Genomic DNA, 19,837 nt, shown 5'->3' with positions numbered 1-19,837 from the left:
TTTCTGCTTCAAAAATCTTACAGGAACCATATGCTTAGTCAAAATAAAATCATCATCACACTACTTAAATATTAGTCTCAAATTCAGCTACAATGGTTACATGGTTCAATGGTTACAATCGTGTTTTGATTTGGTTATATATAGAGAACTACATCTTTATTCTGGGATTACCACTATTTATTAATACGCTTGCATATGAAGTAAATCATAACTCAATTTACTGGGGCATGGACCTTTTACCGCAAGTAAAAGTGGTTTAGTGATGCCTGTGGATCCAATCATGTTAATACAAGTTGTATTCAAGTTGTATTTCTTAATATTTCTGAACTATGGACCATTTATTCAACTTAAAGTAAAAAATACAGTATTTATTTAAAACTAAAAATCTTTTTTAACGTAATAATTTTGTGCAAAGTCTTGCTTAAAACTTATTGACGCCAAACTTCGTGAATCATTATGGACGATTCAGTAGCACGAAAAAACGAGAGCAGAGAACCATTTCTCTTCAAGAATTCATTGTACAACAAAGAGAATATACATAGTGCAGTGCATATACACATAACAGTATACACACTATAAAGTGAGAGAGGAAGAACAGACTGAGAAACAGTACACAAAGAAGCATCTTTTTTTCCATCATATTTCCATTTGAAGTGTATCTTGCATGATGATCACACAACAGATGAGAGATTTAAGGAGTAAAATTATAAATATGTGTGCATTGCTGCTTCTGTATATGTGCATGTATTTGGATGTGTATCTATATTTCTGCTGGCTCTGTGCAAGAATTACCTTGCAATCCAAATATGGGCGACACTGTAATATGGCGAAAAATTCAGCGCAAGATATATATTCAGACATTTATCTTCCTCCATGGGCTTCCCTAAGACATATAATAAAAGAGTAAAACATTTTTAGCGACATTAAAATACAGTATATTCATGTAAAACCGAAGCTATCATAGACGTGCATGCATAAAAAGTCACTTTACAACTTATGATCTGACCGTTTAATGATGCTTGAGTGCCCAATCAAGATCTGAATCCAGTTTTAGGTTCAATATGATGAAAGATCATGCCGATTATCTGTATTCCTGTAAAGTTTACTCATTTCAAAAGATCAAAACACCGTCTCTATATGCCAACAGCTCGGAATATGCTTCATGTCTGCGAACACACTGGACATTCATTGCAATACAAATGACTGGCTTTTTTCCTATTCCTAAAAAATAGATGTGGCAACAATACAGTCATGGCCAAAAGTTTGCAGTTTAAACATGTTGAAAGCTCTTTCAAAGTTTAAAACCATTCAAATCAACATGTAATAAAAAAATAAAACATTTAAATATTTTTTCCTGCTTAATTTTGGTCTCGATTTTAGTCCAAATATATAAAAAAAATCTTAAATCAAGTAGTATTTTTTGACAAATAAAAAATATTGTTTTGCTTTTAGGTATAATGAGTAAAAATTCTTATATTTTTTGCAAAATAATCTGCCAATGGGTTAAGTAAGATACTAATTTGAAATCAAAAACATTTTACTCACCCTAATGGCAGATTATTTTGCTTGTTTGACAGAAAAATCTAACTTAATTTCGACTAAATATTTTTGAAAACATACAAAATTTCTTACTTGTCTAGAAGATGCTTCTTGTTTTAAAGGGCACCTATGATGAAAAAGAACTTTTGGAAGCTGTTTGGACAGAACTGTGTTTAGATATAGTGTGTCCACTGCCATATTGGAGTTCTGTAGACCCAAGAAGTCTGTTTTTTTAATATTTCCTGATGTTAAAATAGGACCCAAATCCTAGTGATTGTGAGGCCCACCACATTGTCAAGTAGAAATGCAGTTTTCCCCACCCACTGAATTGATTGACAGGCACCATGTTTCTATAATAACTGTCAATTTTTTGCAAAGAAACTGGGACTGAATTATCTGTTACAATTCTCTGTGATTTGTATAAGTTTTATCAGTTTAAAACATTTTTAAAACAGAGCATGTTTGTAATAATTATTTTTAAAATGTTTAGGGTTAATAAAGACAGTGGAGATTAACAGACAGGAAAGTATGGGGAGCAGAGAAGGGGGAAGCATCGGCCAGGAATTGTACTCGGCATATATATGTGTGTACTGCAAACGGCATTTGTGTGAGACTCATCATTTCAGAAAGGCTTAAATAAACTCCTCCACAAATACATGTAATAAACTTACTTGGTATTTTTGACTAATGGAGCTGTATTTCAGCTTTATCAGTGTCTGTCTCTATCACTGATGTCTGTTTAGCTGACGTACTGCATGATGAGAAGCTGTTACGACTAAAGTATTTGTTTATTTTTTGTTGCGCATTGCATGTGTCTTGCATGTGTTCCGCATTTTCTGTTGTTTTCTGTTATTCCATAGAATCCCATTCTAATGTGATCCAAGCTCTGATTGACTGCTGGTCGCAGAGGCCTATTAAAAGGAACTTACGGAAGGGTTCGGGGAGCTCATTTGTGGTGCAAGGGTTGCTGGGAGTGGAGAGCTTCTGGATTTTCCCTACCTCTCCGGCAGACGACCAACCTTTAGTCTTGTACAACTGTTCATGCTTGCAACGTTTTGAGAGTTTGAGCTTGTAGAGGTGGCCTGCCTATTTATTTGATTACTTTTGACTGTTTATATTTAAGGAGGAAGGTAAGCTTCTTGTATTTTTCTTTAAATATACATAAGTAATTTAGTTCATTTACTTTGTCTTTTGTTTGTTATTTTGGCCTATTTTTCTATAATAAATCTATCAACCACTCTCATCTGAATGTCCGAGGGGGATCTTTTGCATCAAGTTTTTTGTTTTGTTTGGGAAATCCACCACCCACAACACTTTTTCCCCCGTTTATTAAGCCCATGTTGTTTTCCCCTAGTCTTGGGGTGTAATAGAAGCAGACACGCATGTGGAAACGGTGGGTGGGGAGAAGTAGATTATTTGCATTTAAAGACATGCTACAGAAACAGCTACACTGTATTCAGACACCGAAATGTGCAGATTCTGGTTACTATAATAAATAATCTGATGAGTATTTTGAGCTGAAACTTTACAGACACATTCTAGAGACACCAAAAGATTATTACATCCTGTAAAAGGGGTAAAATAGGTGCCCTTTAAGATTTTGTAGATATTTGGACTAGAAACAAGACAAAAACTTTAAACAAGAAAAGCATTTTTTACAGTGTAACCATTATTATTTTTTTTTTTTAATTTTAAAGTCAACTTCAGTATTGTCGAGGTTGAAATGAAAACTTTAGCTTGTTTGCACTTTTGACTGACTGTAAAATCAAAAAAAGAAATGCAAAATTTGGCTCGGAGAGAGAAAGCAGTTGTAGCACCTAAGCTCACTATATACATGAAAATTGCTTTTCCCAATGGAAAAAAAAAAAAAAAAATGAAACTAAAATCTTGGAAAACTAAGCATTTCGGCAGGTGTCCATATCCGAGACTGTGGAGGCTGCAAACCCTTCTCTCATGGGTGACGCATGATCAGAGCTCAACTCCATGTCCAGAGTGAGGGATTCTGGGGAAACATGGCAACACACAGTATTATAAGAAGGTGGGTTGGCTGTAATAAGTTACTTTCATTAAATTACTTATCCTCAAAAAAAAAAAGTAAGGGATTTTTTTTGTTTTTTGTTTTTCAGCCAATGATAAACTTCCTGTGAAAGGTTAATTTATTTATATATTATTTATTTCTTGCCACATCAGCAACTTATGGCTATTTCGTGGCAAAATGGATGTACATAAAATATTAAATGATAAAAACAAATTCATATTACAAAAAAAAAGTTACATAGACAAATATATAAAATATTAATAGATAAAATGGCACACATTTCTTTTTCAAAGTTAAATATGATATTTCAGTTCAATTTTTGATAAATAATTTAAAACTCTTCCGGGTGGTACCTTTTTAAAGATGTCCATCAAAATACCCTCCTTATAAAAATTTTGTCAAATGGATTTTAAACTTCTACATTCCAACAAAATCTGTTTTATGGTAAGAGCAGCCTGGCAGTACATTACATTTAGGTGATTCTTCGTTATTCAGCAAACCTAAAATGTCCGATTCGACATCTGGTATAGACCGTTTGATCATGTCTGGTCTCAAAACTATAATTTGCTAAATGCCTTTTGTTTATTTACGGGTTAATTTCATGTAATTTATTTTTTATGCAGTTGTCCCATTCTCTTTGCCATATTTCGTTTATGTACAAATTGATTGTGGGTTACAAACAAGGGTAAAAGGTTAATGTGACTATTTTCAATTTCATATGGCTTCTTTTACATCATCCATGTTGTAATGTAGTTAAAGTACATTCAGTTGAATAGACTTATTCATTTATTTAGTTGTTCAAGGGAAATCGAAATTAAAGACCAAGTAACCACTAGCAGTCAGGATCAGCAGGCGAGCGCAGAAACTCTGACAGTAGAAACACTGGGGTAAAATAAACGGCCACATTTTTAAGATGTGATGGCGGGAAATGGAATTTGACGCAGTTCTTCTTGGCCGGTGTGAGATCCACTTTATATCCTATATCTATCAGGCAGTGAATATCATTAATTTTTTAAAGAAATCAGACCTTAACATGGCAATTTTATAAATGGAAAGATTGCTGAGGCTGGCTGACTAAAATTAAAAGTCCATGTGCATATAACCCATTACAGTTACACAGAAACTTAAATTCAACAGTTCTTTATAAATTAATTTTGAAAAACAGAAATTATTGTATTGTTTTTTACTATACAAATATATTATATATAAAAACAATAGTTTTTCAAGTAAAGGTGACATTTATCAAGACAACATAACATGCTTAAGAAACAATAAAAGGAGTGATTAATTAATTCATGATAAAATAAATATTACTGTAGACTAGAACAGTGTGATTGTATTTTCCTCTTTAGATACTTTGCGGGTTAAATAATTTCATTTCTCAACTAAATGTTGGATTTGTCAGACAACTGCACATGCCTTGGAAAATAGTAATTAGAAAAGTAATTTAAATACACGTTTAATGATGTAATTATTTATTATTAATACTACTATTAGATTTCTTTTTGAGCCCACCATTCAATCATTTTACATTCTTCTGTAAATGGGAGTAAATATTTATTCTTACACATATTACATTATCGTTTTTATATTAATTAGAGCAATATCATTGACAAATAAGCAGATGTTGAGGATTTATGTACAACATAATTTGTAAACTAATGATTCCTGTTTTTAGTGGATGTATTATATGAGAGATTTACTGTAGCTTGGTTTATTAAACAAGTGATTCTAATTGTATTTGCACTGTAAACCTTATATTTTATTATTGTTATTGCAAGTTATTGTATCATGATGGTTTGTTCTGTAGACTATTGAAAAACATTTAGCTTAAAAGGGCTAATAATTTTGACTCTATTGCTTTTTAAAAAAAAAATCAAAACTGCTTTTATTCTAGCTGAAATAAAACTTTCCCCAAAAGGAAAAATATTATCAGACATACTGTAAAAATTTCTTTGCTCTGTTAAACATTATTTGGGAAATATTTAAAAAAGAAAAAAAAAAATCAAAGAGGGGCTAATAATTGTGACTTCAACTGTATGTGTATATAACACACGGTAAATATAAATATATATATATATATATATATATATATATATATATATATATATATATATATGAGCAATATCACACGAGTAGCAGTGCGATATGGCTGTATATCGGCACTGGTGGGAAGCGTGCGTTGCCTTATCGCACTGCTACGAGTTTGACAGCATAATTGTGTATATAAAAACAAAATCAAACTTGGAGAGTCTCAAAAACTCTTGTGTATGAGGAACTACTTTCTTCCGGATTCAAATCATAAGCTGACAGTTAAACAGTTGAGTGTGCATCTTTTAAACTTTAGATCTGTAGTGTCTGCTTTTTGCTGGCTGTATGTGGGCGGAGTAATACACAAAGGGTTAAAGAGGCTGTAGGAGTTCTGATATTGCAGAATATTGCATGGCTATCAGCCAATCAGATTTGAGAACCAGACAGAACTGTTGTATATATATATATGTATATATATAATGCACACATATCTTATGTCGAACAAACTTTTATTTTGTATTCGACTATTTATAAATATGTATCTTTTTTCATAAACATGATAAGCTGTTGAAACGTCATGACTCACCGAGAGGTCCTGGATTGGCCTCAGCAGCTTCGTTGTGCATGAGAGAGTCGAGCGTGCGAGGCGACATTGGGAACAAATCGCTTGTGTTGCCAGAGTTAGTCCTGCAAAAGAAAGACATTGACATTAGACATGATGACAAACGAAACGCAAACAGATGTGTTGATTTAGTAAGAAATCTTTCACAGCATGAGTCGGCCTCCGTCCTAGTTTACATATGTGTCAGAAACACCTACTAAAACTCACACAAACCCACACTTAGAGTCGCACACATGGACACCACTTGCTTAATACTGAAAGTTCACCCAAAAATGAAACTTCTGTCATCGTGTACACTCCCCTCATATCCTGCATGACTTTCTTTTTTCAGTGGAAAATCAGATATTTTGAGAAATGTCAGCAATGTGGAAGGGGTTCAGTCATACAGGTTTCAACAATCTTATAGATAGGCAAATTAAGTTCATTTTGGGGTAAACTAACCCTTTAACAGATTGTTATCATGAATGTTAGAGGATGTTAAAGTGGCAGATTAAACATCAACAGCATTGTCATTTGAAAAGAAACATGCTTTTCATTAGTTTAATTATTATTTACATTTATTAATTGACTGAATTTATAGAAAAGGTTAGAAAGTGCCAATGAAATTTAAATACAGGCGTATTTCTGGCATTTTGCAGATTTGGCATCCACCACTGTTCATTTTTAATAATCACAGGCAAACCTGCTTGGCCTGTTTGGATTTGGTTCATGAAGACATCCTGTTTGATTTTTAATATAAAGCATTTGTATTGAAGTTTGGTTCATTGATGAGCTTGTGTGCTCATAGATTTATGAGCTTGATGCTCTTTAGTGTTTCAATTGAAATTTTGGTTTTCAACATTTCTACTAGCAGGACCTGGCAAAAAATGATTCTAGAAAGCTTTTGGATAAAAAAAGCATTTGGATTCATTTTGGTTACTTTATGAGATTGCTCTTGTTTTATTTTTAAAATTCTTCTAGTGGGACCCGGCAACATAGTTAAAAATAATCTAAAAAAAAAACAACAACAAAAAAATTAACCAAGCTGATTTTCAATTAAAATTTTGGTTTTCAATATTTCTTCTAGCAGAATCTGACAAATAAGAATCTAGAAAGTTTTTGGAATAAAAAGCATTTGGATTTATTTTGGCTCATTTTTGAGCTTGTTCTTGAACTAGTTTTTTTATTATTATTTCTTCGAGCGGGACCTGGCCACATAATTGATCTAACATAAAATTCATTCATTCATTTTCTTTTTAGCTTAGTCCTTTTATTAATTTGGGGTCGCCACAGTGGAATGAACCGCCAACTTATCCAGCATGTGTTTTACGCAGCAGATGCCCTTCCAGCTGCAACCCATCACTGGGAAACCTAACATAAAACAATCTAACAAAATTCATCTGACTAATCTGACTTTTCAATTTGAATTTTGGTTTTCAATATTTCTAGCAGGATCTGGCAACAAAATTAATATAGAAATCTTTTGTAATAGAAAACCTTTGGAATAATTTTGGTTAATTTATGCACTTGTTCTTGTTTTAGTGATTTATTTTTCTAGCAAGATCAGGCAAAAAAAAAAATCAGTTTAACAGACTTTTCAATCAAAAATGTTATTTTGGTTTTCAATATAAAACATTTTGGTTAATATATCAACTAGTTCTTTTTTTCTAAGGGGTATTCAATATAAAGCATTTCGACTAATTTTGGTTAATTTATTAACTTATTTTTGGTGCTTTTTCTAGCAAGATCGGCCAACAAAATCAGTCTAATAGACTTTAAAATCAAATTAAAATGTAGGTTTACAAAAGAAAGTATTTTGATTTATTTTGGTTATTTTATTAACTTCTTTATTAAATTCTTTTTAGTGCCTTTAATAGAATGATCTGGCAACAAAAGGAGTCTAGACTCACCTCTTAACTCTGCCATTTTCTTCTAATGTTAATAAAACCCCATTACAACCAATTGCAGAGTTTGTTTGTACACAATCTAAACTTCCGGAGTTTATTTGATTATTGCTCCTGATAATTAGGCACTAAAAGATCTAATTTATCTACAGTATGTTGCATACAGTAAAGCGTAACCTACTTTTAATCTGACCCTAACTATGGTGTCCTCAATCATTAAGTCTCAACAAAGAAAATGATTTACTAGGGGGCAAAGTTTAGCCATGCATGTTTGTGAACACTCCAAACAAATCATACGGGGAGTTTATTTTAATAAAGTGGGATTTCAACACCGTTTCCTGCTTGTGTCGAGACAAGAAAACAAACACAATTTGGCAGCTGATGTTCTGTCTGTTCGGCAAACACCAGCAAGGTAAGATTAGATCATATAGCAAAGAATTAGGGATGTTTCTGGTGGTCATAAACTATATGTCAGATTAATCAACTTGTATGAGCGGTATTATTTCCTGCTGACTCGAGACATTTTACAGTTGTATTAAGACAAGTTGCCAGGTATTTTATGAGAAATCAGCTCTTAATGAATCTAATAGAGTATTATCCAACTCTTGACATATCTTATTCTCTGAGTATGAGTTACTGCTTTCTGGTAGACGATAAAGGTTGCCTGTGTGCAGATACAATTGTTTTAAGAAATCTTCTTCTATGTCCATTAATTAAATATTTAAATGTGTAATTCTCTTCTTTGAATGCAATTTACTGCATGGTTTGTGTTATGTTGTTTGTTTCTTCCCAACTGAGGATGATAAAGTATACTGAAATAAATTAAATTGAACTTAAAACAGGCTTTGCTGATCTTACGGGATGGACACCTAGATGTGTGTATTTATTTACTATCATGAAGTGATTCTACAAACCTTTATTTGCCTAATTCAAAACAGCTGATGGTTGAATTTCACATTAAACATTGCTTTAAATGTTAATTCTGTCGACTGTGGGTCAAACTAATCTTGGGTTGCCAGATCCCTAATAATTACATTATCATTCTTAAAATAAACATATTAACATATCACATACTGCTCATGTTAGCATTATGAGAATGGACATGGAGAATTTATTAAGCACTAAATGATTGTTTCAAACACTTTTGATTTTGTAAGAATTTTTCTTGAAACACTTTCTATGCCATTAGTATCATTACCAGGAAAACAGGATTAAAGAGCACGTTCATAAGATAAAGCCAATAATAGATTAAGCCAAAAACTCTATTTGCTTCCTGGATCATTAAAACTTGCACTTAACGTCCAGCTCTCAAGCAAAAGCTGGACTATGTGTTCATTTATCACTACAAGAGGAAAGAAAATCTCCAGCCTTTGTGTTTCATTGTTTGACTTTAGTTGTATTTCCATATTAAAACAAAATGTGAATGAACTCTGGATGTAGACTTCTTTTTATTACATTTGCAAAAAGCTTCTTTCTCCATTGACATTTATTCAATAGCACATGTGAACATGTTTAGAATCAGCATTATAGACTTTATTGGTTAAAAATACAGTGTGTGATGTGTGAATAAAACAGCGACAACAGTTATGTGTGAATGGTGTAAATGTAAAAGTACACATATTTTGTTGCATTTTAGTCTTTATACGACAATTTTACATGCAATTCAATGTTTTACTTGCTACCTATTCGTAATTTTGTCATATTTACAAGCAGTTAATAAGCAGCATACAGAGGCAAAATCCTTCATAACTGATTTCTTTCATCTCTGCCATGATGAAAGTACATAAAATTTTACTAGTTATTTTGCAAGACACTAGTATTCAGCTTAAAGTGACATATAAAGGCTTACACAGGTTAATTAGGTAAGTTAGATTAATTAGGCAAGGTATTGTACAACAGTGGTTTGTTCTGTAGGCAATTTTAAAATAACTTCATAACTGGGCTAATAATATAGAACAGGGGTTCTTAATTTCTGTCCTGGATGTCTGGTGTCCTGCACATTTTACCTCCAACCCCAATCAAACACACCAGGTTTAGCTGATTGAGCTCCTACTAGCCTTTCTAGAAACCAACTTGCATCATCACACCTGATGAGCTAAAATCTGCATGGTTTGAGAAACCCTTATATGGTCCTTAAAATTATTTATTTATTCTTTTTTACTCCAGAAGAAAAAACAGCAAATACTCTTTTAAACATCAAATATTTGTAAATAATTACAATTTAATTCCACAGGAGTTTCAACTGTATATAATGTGGCATGTTTTATTAAAGAACACTGTTTTATTTTGCAACAACTGATCATGATCAAACAAAACTTTTAAAGGTTTTACAATGGATTTATTTATGCAAAGTAATATATTCTACAGCAGGGATCACCAAACCTGTTCCTGGAGGTCTGGTGTCCTGCAAATTTTAGCTCCGGCCCTAATCAAACACACCTGAACAAGCTAATCAAGGTCTTACGAGGTATACTTGAAACACCCAAGCAGGTGTGTTGAGACTAAGTTAGAGCTTAACCCTGCAGGGCACCGGACCTCCAGGAATGAGATTGGTGACCCCTGCTCTACAGTATAATTTTAGTGTAAAATAGCATTTTCTTCATATCTGATACACACTGAAAATTCCAGTTGACATAGTTTTCTTACCCTCAACCAAGCCAAAATAAGACTTATACATGATACATGTCAAAAGTCTCGGAGCCACAAAAATAATACATTTACCAAATAAAGTTCATACACGCACAACACAATTCACATTTACAAAGTCCAATTTGTAAATTCAAAACAATTCATAAATACAACACACAGTTTGTGAATTCACAAGAAAAATCCTAAAATTTTTGCCAAATGAACCAGATTTGTGTATTTTCGAATTGTGTTTTGAACTTAAAAATTGGATGTGTGTATTTTTGAATCGTGTTTTGAATCTATGAATTGGATTTATGTATTTTTGAATCGTGTTTTGAATTTATGAATTGGATTTGTGTATTTTTGAATCTTGTTTTGAATTTATGAATTGGATTTGTGTATTTTTGAATCTTGTTTTGAATTTATGAATTGGATTTGTGTATTTTTGAATCGTGTTTTGAATTTATTAATTGGATTTGTGTATTTTTGAATCGTGTTTTGAATTTATGAATTGGATTTGTGTATTTTTGAATCGTGTTTTGAATTTATTTATAATGTTTTTGTATTTCTGAATTGGATTTGTGTTTTTAAAATTTGTATTTTGAACTTACAAACTGGATTTTGTAAATGTAAATTGTGTTATGGATGTATGAATTATATTTTGTAAATGTTTTATTTTTAAGACTGATCTGGCTCCATAGATTTCATCAGAAAAATGTCCTCAACCTACATTGTTTAACATTCAGACGGGCAAAACCATCAATATAACAAACTTGACTACAGAAAAAAAGGAATAAAGAACAAAACTGAAAGATGAGGGACAAAATGGAAGATTCAAAAGTAAAAAAGTGTTTTCCTTAAGTGTGACATGTTTCTATTACAGCTTCCGAGTAATAGAAAATGAAGAATAAACCCCCCTCATGGACAAAAGAACAAGTTCACCGACACAAAACAGAAAGATGAAATATGAAACACTGAGTGCAGTTCCAGTCCAATCCAAACATTGTGTTATAAAGTGATGAAGTGAGCTAAACAGAAACCCCTCGGACAAGATCTAGAGATGTTAAAACAAGTAATCTATGTTAGCAGGCAGGTGAGTGTGTTTACATCTTACACACACACACACACACACACACACACACACACACACACACACACATAAAGCAGCTCCCTAATGCCTACCCAGGGAAGCCGTTCCCAAGCAGCTCACTGTCCGGGAAGTCCATGAAGACAGAAGGACACCTATGAAGAGAGGTCAGTTATAGCCTGCCTAACACACACACACACACACACATTTACACACTGTCTCTAGTAAATCCAACCCTACTACAAGCAAAGAAAGCATTTGTGATTCAAATAAGACTTAGATTTGAGGCAGCTTTTATTCCATCCATATGTTTTGTGCGTTTCCTGCTGTATACAGTTTGATGCATGATTACAGTTTATTAAGCAAATCTTAAACCATTTATTTCAACATAAAATAACATTCAAAATGCATTTTAGAGGCAAAGGAAGTTATATTTTGATTGTGTGATATGAATGGGAGGAATCAAACACACTTAATTAAATGTAATGCAATGTTAATTACAAGTTTTTGTCTTGTTTTTATGTTTTTGTTTCAATAATCTAAATATTCTTAAAACAATATGCCTTTTATAGACAAATAATAAATATTTTTTTGTTTAAAAAAAAAAAGTCAAAATGAAGAGAGTTTTAGCTTAAAACAACCAAAATAATCGGCCAGGTATGGCATCAAATTCCCGCCTAAAGTATCGCTATCGAGAATAGAAAAATGAGCGTAAATCAAAAACTCAAAAGCAAAAACTAAACGCAGAATAAAAAACAATGAGGTCACGTACTGAAAGATAATGAGCGTGAATCAAAAATGCAAACTGAGACAAATATAATTTTTCTGCTCATGTTTGAATGTTTTGGGTGCTTTTGGTCTTTTCTCCTTTGCTCTTTTTCCCACATTCTGCGAGTTTCAGATACCTGACACCTGTCAGTGATCAAGGGGGATTCATATAAATATTATATACTGTAAATTCAGACACCGGTCCATGATTCCAGGGAACTTATATAAATATAAACATTTATACCGCAATATCAGGTCTGTGATCGCAGGGGTTTCATATAAATATACTGTAACTTCTGAACCTTGAGGCGGATGGGCTACAGCAGCAGAAGACCACACCAAACGCCACTCCTGTTAGCCGAGAACAGGAAACTGAGGCTACAATTCTTACAGGCTCACCAAAATTAAACATTAGAAGATTGGAAAAAAATGCCTGGATTGATGAGTCTCGATTTCTGCCATCATTCAGATGGTACGGTCAGAATTTGGCATTAAAGAATGGATCCATCCTGCCTTGCATTAACGGTTCAGGCTGGAGGTGGTGGTGTAATGGTGTGGGCGATATTTTTTTGGCACACGTTGGGCACATTAGTACCAATGGAGCATCATGTCAATGTCACAGCCTACCTGGGTATTGTTGATGACCATGTCTGTCCCTTTATTACCACAGTGTACCCATCTTTTGATGGTTACTTTCAGCAGGATAACACGCCATGTCAAAGTATGAATCATCTCAGACTGGTTTCTTAAATAGGACAATGAGCTCACTGTACTCAAATGGTCTCCAAAGCCACCAGATCTCAAACCAATAGAGCACTTTTGGGAAGTGGTAGAACGGGAGATTCACATCATGGATGTGCAGCCGACAAACCTGCAGCAACTGCGTGATGCTATCATGTCAATTTGGACCAAAATCTCTGAGGAATATTTACAGTACCTTGTTGAATTTATACCACGGAGGATTAAGGCAGTTCTCAAAGGCAAAAGCAGGTCCAGCACTTTACTACTAAGGGGTACCTAATAAAGTGGCCGGTATGTGTATATTCATATGACACAGCCAGAAGATCAACCCTTCAATAATGGACAGACTGCAGTCTGATACAATATAAATATTTATATTGATATGAATTCCCTGAAATCACTGTGGACAGGTGTCTGAAGTTCCAGTATATACTATTTATGAATACATGAAACCCCTGCAAAAAAGCATAGCCGTCTAAAGTTACAGTATATACATAATATTTATATGAACCCCCCGTGATCACTGACATGTGTCTATATCATCTGAAACTCTTGGAAACAAATGCAACCCCACCTGGCACACCGGGCAGCCACAAGTTGCATTGGAGTGACGTCAACTCCCCTTTAGTAGGAGCAACTGTCAATCTCGACTGTGAACCAATGATGACATTGAAGCCTGCCAGTGATTTAAATGAAACTAACAATAATATATGACTATATTATTTAGAATGCCACAGCAGAAATCGAGACTTATCAGGCCAGGCAATGCTTTTCCAATCTTCTATTGTTTCATTTAGGTGAGCTTGTGCGAACTGTAGCTTCAGTTTCCTACTCTTAGCTGAAAGAAAGTGGTCTTCTGCTGCTGTAGCCCATCTGCCTCAAAGTTCAGAAGTTACAGTGTATTTATATGAAACCCCTGTGATTACAGACTTGATATCACAGTATAAATGTTTATATTTATATGAGCTCCCTGGAATCATGGACAGGTGTCTGAAGTTACAGTATAAAATATTTATATGAATCCCCAATGATCACTGACAGGCGTCTGTATTATCTGAAACTCACAGAATGTGTGAATAAGAGCAAAGGTGAAAGACCATAAGCACCCAAAACATTCAAACATGAGCAGAAAAACTGATTTTGTCTGAACACGTTTTCATTTTTGATTCACGCTCATTATCTTTCAGTACACGACCTCATAGTTTCTTATTCTGCGTTTAGTTTTTGCCTTTGCATGTAAAAATTTTCCACGCAATGTCATTATTTTGATTAACAGCGTTATTTTTTAATTCCATGATACTTTAGGCGGGACTTTGGTCTCATAGATGTAATAAGTAAAATAAGTAAAAATAAGTATAAGTAAAAATCTTGATTTCAAATTATTTATTGCCAAAGTTTAGCTTGTTTTAATGAAAAATTCACTTAATTTTGACTTATTTTTACTAAAAATAAAACTGTAGTTTTTACTTGTGTAGAAAATGCTTATTGATTTAATAATTTTCATATATTTGGACTAAAACAAGAGAAAAACATGTCTAAAGATTATTTTGAATAATCCCTATTTAAATAAAAAGATAAATGCATATTAAAGTAAAAAAATACATGTCCATTTTTATTTCACGTTAACAACTTGATCTTTAAAATTACATTAAACTTCTCTTGATAAAATATCTTACATTTAACTATCCTAAATTATGGAATCATAGGGTTACACAACAGGTTATATGAATGTGCTTATACATGTAAAGAAAACAAAAGTAAACCTGAACCTCTTTTGATTATCGTGTGTGTGTGTGTGTGTGTGTGTGTGTGTGTGTGTGTGTGTGTGTGTGTTATGTTTTAAAGCATCTCTCTCTCTCTTCCTGTGCAAGATTGTGCTTTTTTTAGGATGATGTGATGTGAAGGGTCCGTGCAGGAGAGTCAGTAGTGGCTACATCCCTGATCCATGGTGTAAAGTGAACTGAGTGGAGGCATATGCTCCTGCCTGAAGAGTCACCAGAGATTTCAGAGTTTACAAGAGGACAGAGAGACTCCAGCAAACTCAAACACACACATACATACACACACACACACACACACACACACACACACACACACACACACACACACACACACACACACACACACACACACACACACACACACACACACACACACACACACACACACACACACACACACACACACACACACACACACACACACACACACACACACACACACACACACACACACACACACACACACACACTCAGAGAGGAAGAAATAAGTGCTACTTACGGGGTGACACAGATGAACTTGGTCTTCAGGTAGGGTTGAGTTACTGAAAAAAAAGCAAGAAATGGATGTGGTCAAATGAGTTTCGGACTTTAAATTGAGCTGCTGGCATAAAAAGGAAAATATACAAAAATTAATAAAATTACACACAAAAAAAACACAACTTAAAAAAAATCATAAAAAAGTCATGAAACAGTCTAAGTTGAACTAAACAGAAACTATAAATGCACACGTTTTGATCACCTCATCTAATGAATAAACAGCATAATATAGTAAATATTCAAAGAATTAACCTTGATGAAAACAGAGGTTTTTGGTCTGTTCTTAGCCTTCTGACTACATTTTAGTCTTCTCGTCAACAATACTGCATATTGATGTAGTCACTTTTAGTATCTAATGACATCTGAGTCATCCTGTCTTTGTCGGGGAATAAAAGGTCATCGTCAAATATTTTTGTTGATGAAATTAACACAGGTCCATATGATTTTTGAGATGATTACAAAAAAAGACAATTGCTCTTTGTTTAAACTGCTTTAAAATAAGTTGAAAGAACACCATTCTTTAAGTTTATCAAACTTTTTTTTTGCTTAATCTAATTACATGTGTTAAAACTATTAAATCAACTTAACTTCTTCATGTTGTCCCAACACAAATCCTTAATGTGGAAACCAACATTTTTACAGCGTATACAAGTCATGTTAAAAGGAATGGTTCACACTAAAATATCAGCATTTGCTCTCAATACAACTGGTTCCAAATTAGACAAGGTTTTTTTTTCATGAATGCCCACAAAAAAATATTCTGTAGAAAGTTGGAAACTAGTGTAAAATCTTATGGAAATCAATTTCTGTTTAACAAAATCACTTTTTCAACACATTTCTAAACATAATACTTTTTATAACTCATTTCTAATAACTGATTAAGATACTAGTATTTAGCTTAAAGTAACATTTAAAGGCTTAACTAGGTTAATAAGGTTAATTAGGCAAGATAGAATAATTAGGCAAGTCATTGTATAACGATGGTTTATATTTTAGACAGTTGAAAAAAAATATTGCTTAATGTAATGACCTTAAACTGTTTTTAAAAACTGCTTTTATTCTAGCCGAAATAAAATAAATAAAACTTTATCCAGAAGAAAAAATATTATCAGAAATACTGTGAAAAAAAATCCTTGCTCTGTTAAACATCATTTGGAAAATAATTAAAAAAGGAAAAAAGTTCACAGGAGGGCTAATAATTTTGACTTCAACTGTGAATGCACATTTGATAAAGTTGCCTTTTTGGCTAGTTTTTAATCTTGGAAGAGATTTTTTTAACTGGAAGTTTCAAAATAACAACTTTTAACTGAAAATCATTCAATTACTGTCAAATAAACATATAAATGTTTCAACAATTGTCCACAGATGTTCGAAATGCAGTGTTTTTAACTTTACAATAGAATAAAATCATGTTTTTTGTTTTTTTTTCATTCTTTCCTCTCTTATTCTTAGGCAATTTTCTCAGAAGGAAAAGTTTTAAGTAAACCACACCCATTCAGTTCACTTCCAGTATAGAAAGAGTCTCCAAAATAAATAAACATTGGATGAGAAAAACTCTGCCAATCAACAGACAGATGTGTTTTTTGTTTGTTTGTTTTTTTGTCTGAGGCAGAATGAATGATATTCCTGTAAAAGACACTCACCACATCCTGTGTCAGGGAACTCAGTGTCTGGATGGGCCTCAGGGCGGCAGTATTTGCCAAACGCCTCCTCTTTGGGAATGTCGGGGTACAGGTAGACCAGCGGCGACACTAGGATGTTGGTGGCATCCATGATCTTGTAGCCCATGATGATCTCAGCAAAAGACATGCTGTTGAGCTGCTGCTTAGTGTACGGTTCAACCGACTGAATCTGGGTCTTACCTGCACACACATACAGTGATACAAATGCTCGTCAGTGATTCCCAATATCAATGTTGATACCACCAAAACAAACAAAAAACAAGCCACATTTTAAATAATGCTAATTCCAAACATATGAATAAATAAACAAACAAACAAATAAAAGCACATTAAAATACATTAAAAAAGCAAACCAAATAAAATGCAAAAAAGAAGCAAATCTAAAACAAAATAATTAAATAAAAACAAAAAGCAAACAAAATAAAATAAGCATAACACAAAGCAGATAAAAAAAATACAAAATATAAAACTAAACAAAACAAATAACAAAATAATCTAAAGAAAGAGCACAAGATAAAAACAAAAACCTAAATAAAACAATCATCAAAACAAAAACAAAGCAAATTCAAAACTAACAAATTAAAAGATAACAAAACAAAAAAGCACAAAACAAAAAGGCAAATTCTAAACATAAATAAGTAAATAAATAAAAGACAAAAAGCACAAAACAAAAACAATTCAAAACAAAACAAATACATAAACATACAAAAATAAAACAAAGCAATCTAAATCAAGACAAAAGGCACAAGGCAAAAAACAAGAAAATCTTAAATAAAATATATAAATAAACAAAACAAAAAAGTTATAAACAAAAAGGCAGATTTTAAAAATGAATAAAGCACACAAACCCAAAACAAATTAAAAATAAAAGAATAAATAAATAAAAACAAAACAAAAAATAAACATACAAAAATAAAACAAAGCAAACAAAAACAAAACAAAAAAGCACAGGACAAAAAAAAAACAAGAAAAACCCAAACAAAATAAATGAATAAATAAATAAAACCAAAAAAAAAAGTGCTGAACCAAATCAAAGCAAATTCAAAACTAATATAAATAAAGCAAAATGTAAACCAAGCACAAAACAAAAAGGCAAATTCAAAACATAAAAAACACAACAAAACAAAACTAAAATAAAAAACAAATAAGTGGATAAAAAAAGCACAAAAATAAGGAAAAACTAAAATAAATAAATAAACATGAGCAATGAACAAAACAAAAATAAAAACAAAAATGTGCTAAACAAAAACAAAGCAAATTCAAAACTAACACGAACCAAAGAATAAATCAAAATGAATAAACACAAAACAAAGGCAAATTACACAAATATATAAACAATAAATAAAGCAAACAAGCATAAAACAAAACCAATTCAAAACAAAAATAAATGAATGAATAAATAAATAAAATAAAAAGCTAACCAAAACAAAATCACAAATAAATAAATACATATACAAAACTAAAAACAAAGCAATCAAAATTAAAAAAGCACAAAACAAAAACCAAGAAAATCCCAAACAAAATGTATAAATGATTCAAACAAAAATAAAAAGTGCTAAAAATGTAACAAATTCAAAACTAACATACATAAATCAAAAAGTGAACCAAAAGCAAAAAAGCACAAAACAAAAAGGCAAATTCTATAAATAAAAAATAATAACCAATAAATAAATAACAAAAGCAAAAAAGGCTAATTCTATAAATAAATAAATTACAAAAACAAACAAGCACAATACAAAGTCAATTCAAAGCAAATAAATAAATGACTAAATAAAACTAAAAGCAAAGAAAACCAAAAAACATACAAAAACAAAACAAAGCAATCCAAATCAAAATAAAAAAGCAAAATCAAAGCAAAAGGGCAAATTCCACACAAAAATAAATAAATAAAGCAAACAAGCACAAAACAAAACCAATTCAAAACAAATCAATATAAATAAATATGTACAGAAAGTGAAAATATGACAAAGTAAAAAGCAAACAAACTTTACATCACAATAACTTTTTTGAATGTCATTTTTGCCATATTTAATTCAGCGCGCACAATATCATGTGCACAGAAATGCATTCACCATTGATGTCCTTCTCGACCCACGTGAATGTGATTCCTCCCTCTTTGCTGCTTTCACTGAAGCGCAGCAGAAACGTCCCAGGAGGCTTTGGACTCAGGATTGCTCTCTCTCTTTCTTTACTGATGAAACCCATAATATACCTGACACACACACACACACACACACAAACAAGAGGTTGATGCACCCACCCATGCAGCAGCTGATGCAATGAACTATAAACACCGCATGAATGCACACACAGCGCAGTGCAGCATGAGCTCTCACCCTTCATTCCATAAGGCCAAAATATATTTCTTCACCAGGTCAATAATGTTGTCCAGCCACACCCAGAATGAGAAACCTTTTCCTGCCATGTTTTCCTGCGAGACACAAAGCAAAAGCAGAAGAAACAACGTTTAGAATAACTTGATAGAAACTAAATGATTTGC

At 32.5% G+C, this 19,837-nt stretch overlaps 1 protein-coding gene and 1 long non-coding RNA gene across 14 annotated transcripts in view; one reads left to right on the top strand and one right to left on the bottom strand.

The window, feature by feature from the left end:
* Window positions 1-498: 498 nt before the first annotated feature.
* Window positions 499-19,837, bottom strand: part of stat3 (signal transducer and activator of transcription 3 (acute-phase response factor)) — a 79,278-nt gene continuing 59,939 nt past the window's right edge. For 2 of the 13 annotated variants that reach the window (XM_087242106.1, XM_087242104.1), the window contains exons 18-23: window positions 19,674-19,768; window positions 19,410-19,549; window positions 17,299-17,517; window positions 15,618-15,660; window positions 6,195-6,295; window positions 499-3,541 (exon numbers count right to left, since the gene is read on the bottom strand). In XM_087242106.1, coding sequence (XP_087098232.1) covers window positions 3,435-3,541; window positions 6,195-6,295; window positions 15,618-15,660; window positions 17,299-17,517; window positions 19,410-19,549; window positions 19,674-19,768 — 705 coding nt within the window. In that variant the 3' untranslated portion in view covers window positions 499-3,434. 13 annotated transcript variants of the gene reach the window in all.
* LOC147845572 (uncharacterized) lies at window positions 8,373-12,443 on the top strand. The gene is made up of 2 exons (XR_015480568.1): window positions 8,373-8,525; window positions 11,625-12,443. It is a non-coding gene; the product is annotated as an uncharacterized LOC147845572 (long non-coding RNA).

Source organism: Danio rerio, chromosome 3 (genome assembly GCF_052040795.2).
Source record: "Danio rerio strain M-AB ecotype USA chromosome 3, GRCz13ab, whole genome shotgun sequence".
In the NCBI taxonomy this organism is placed as follows: domain Eukaryota; kingdom Metazoa; phylum Chordata; class Actinopteri; order Cypriniformes; family Danionidae; genus Danio; species Danio rerio.
Note: the sequence above shows the minus strand (reverse complement) of the source record. Positions and strands in the feature narration are given on the sequence as shown.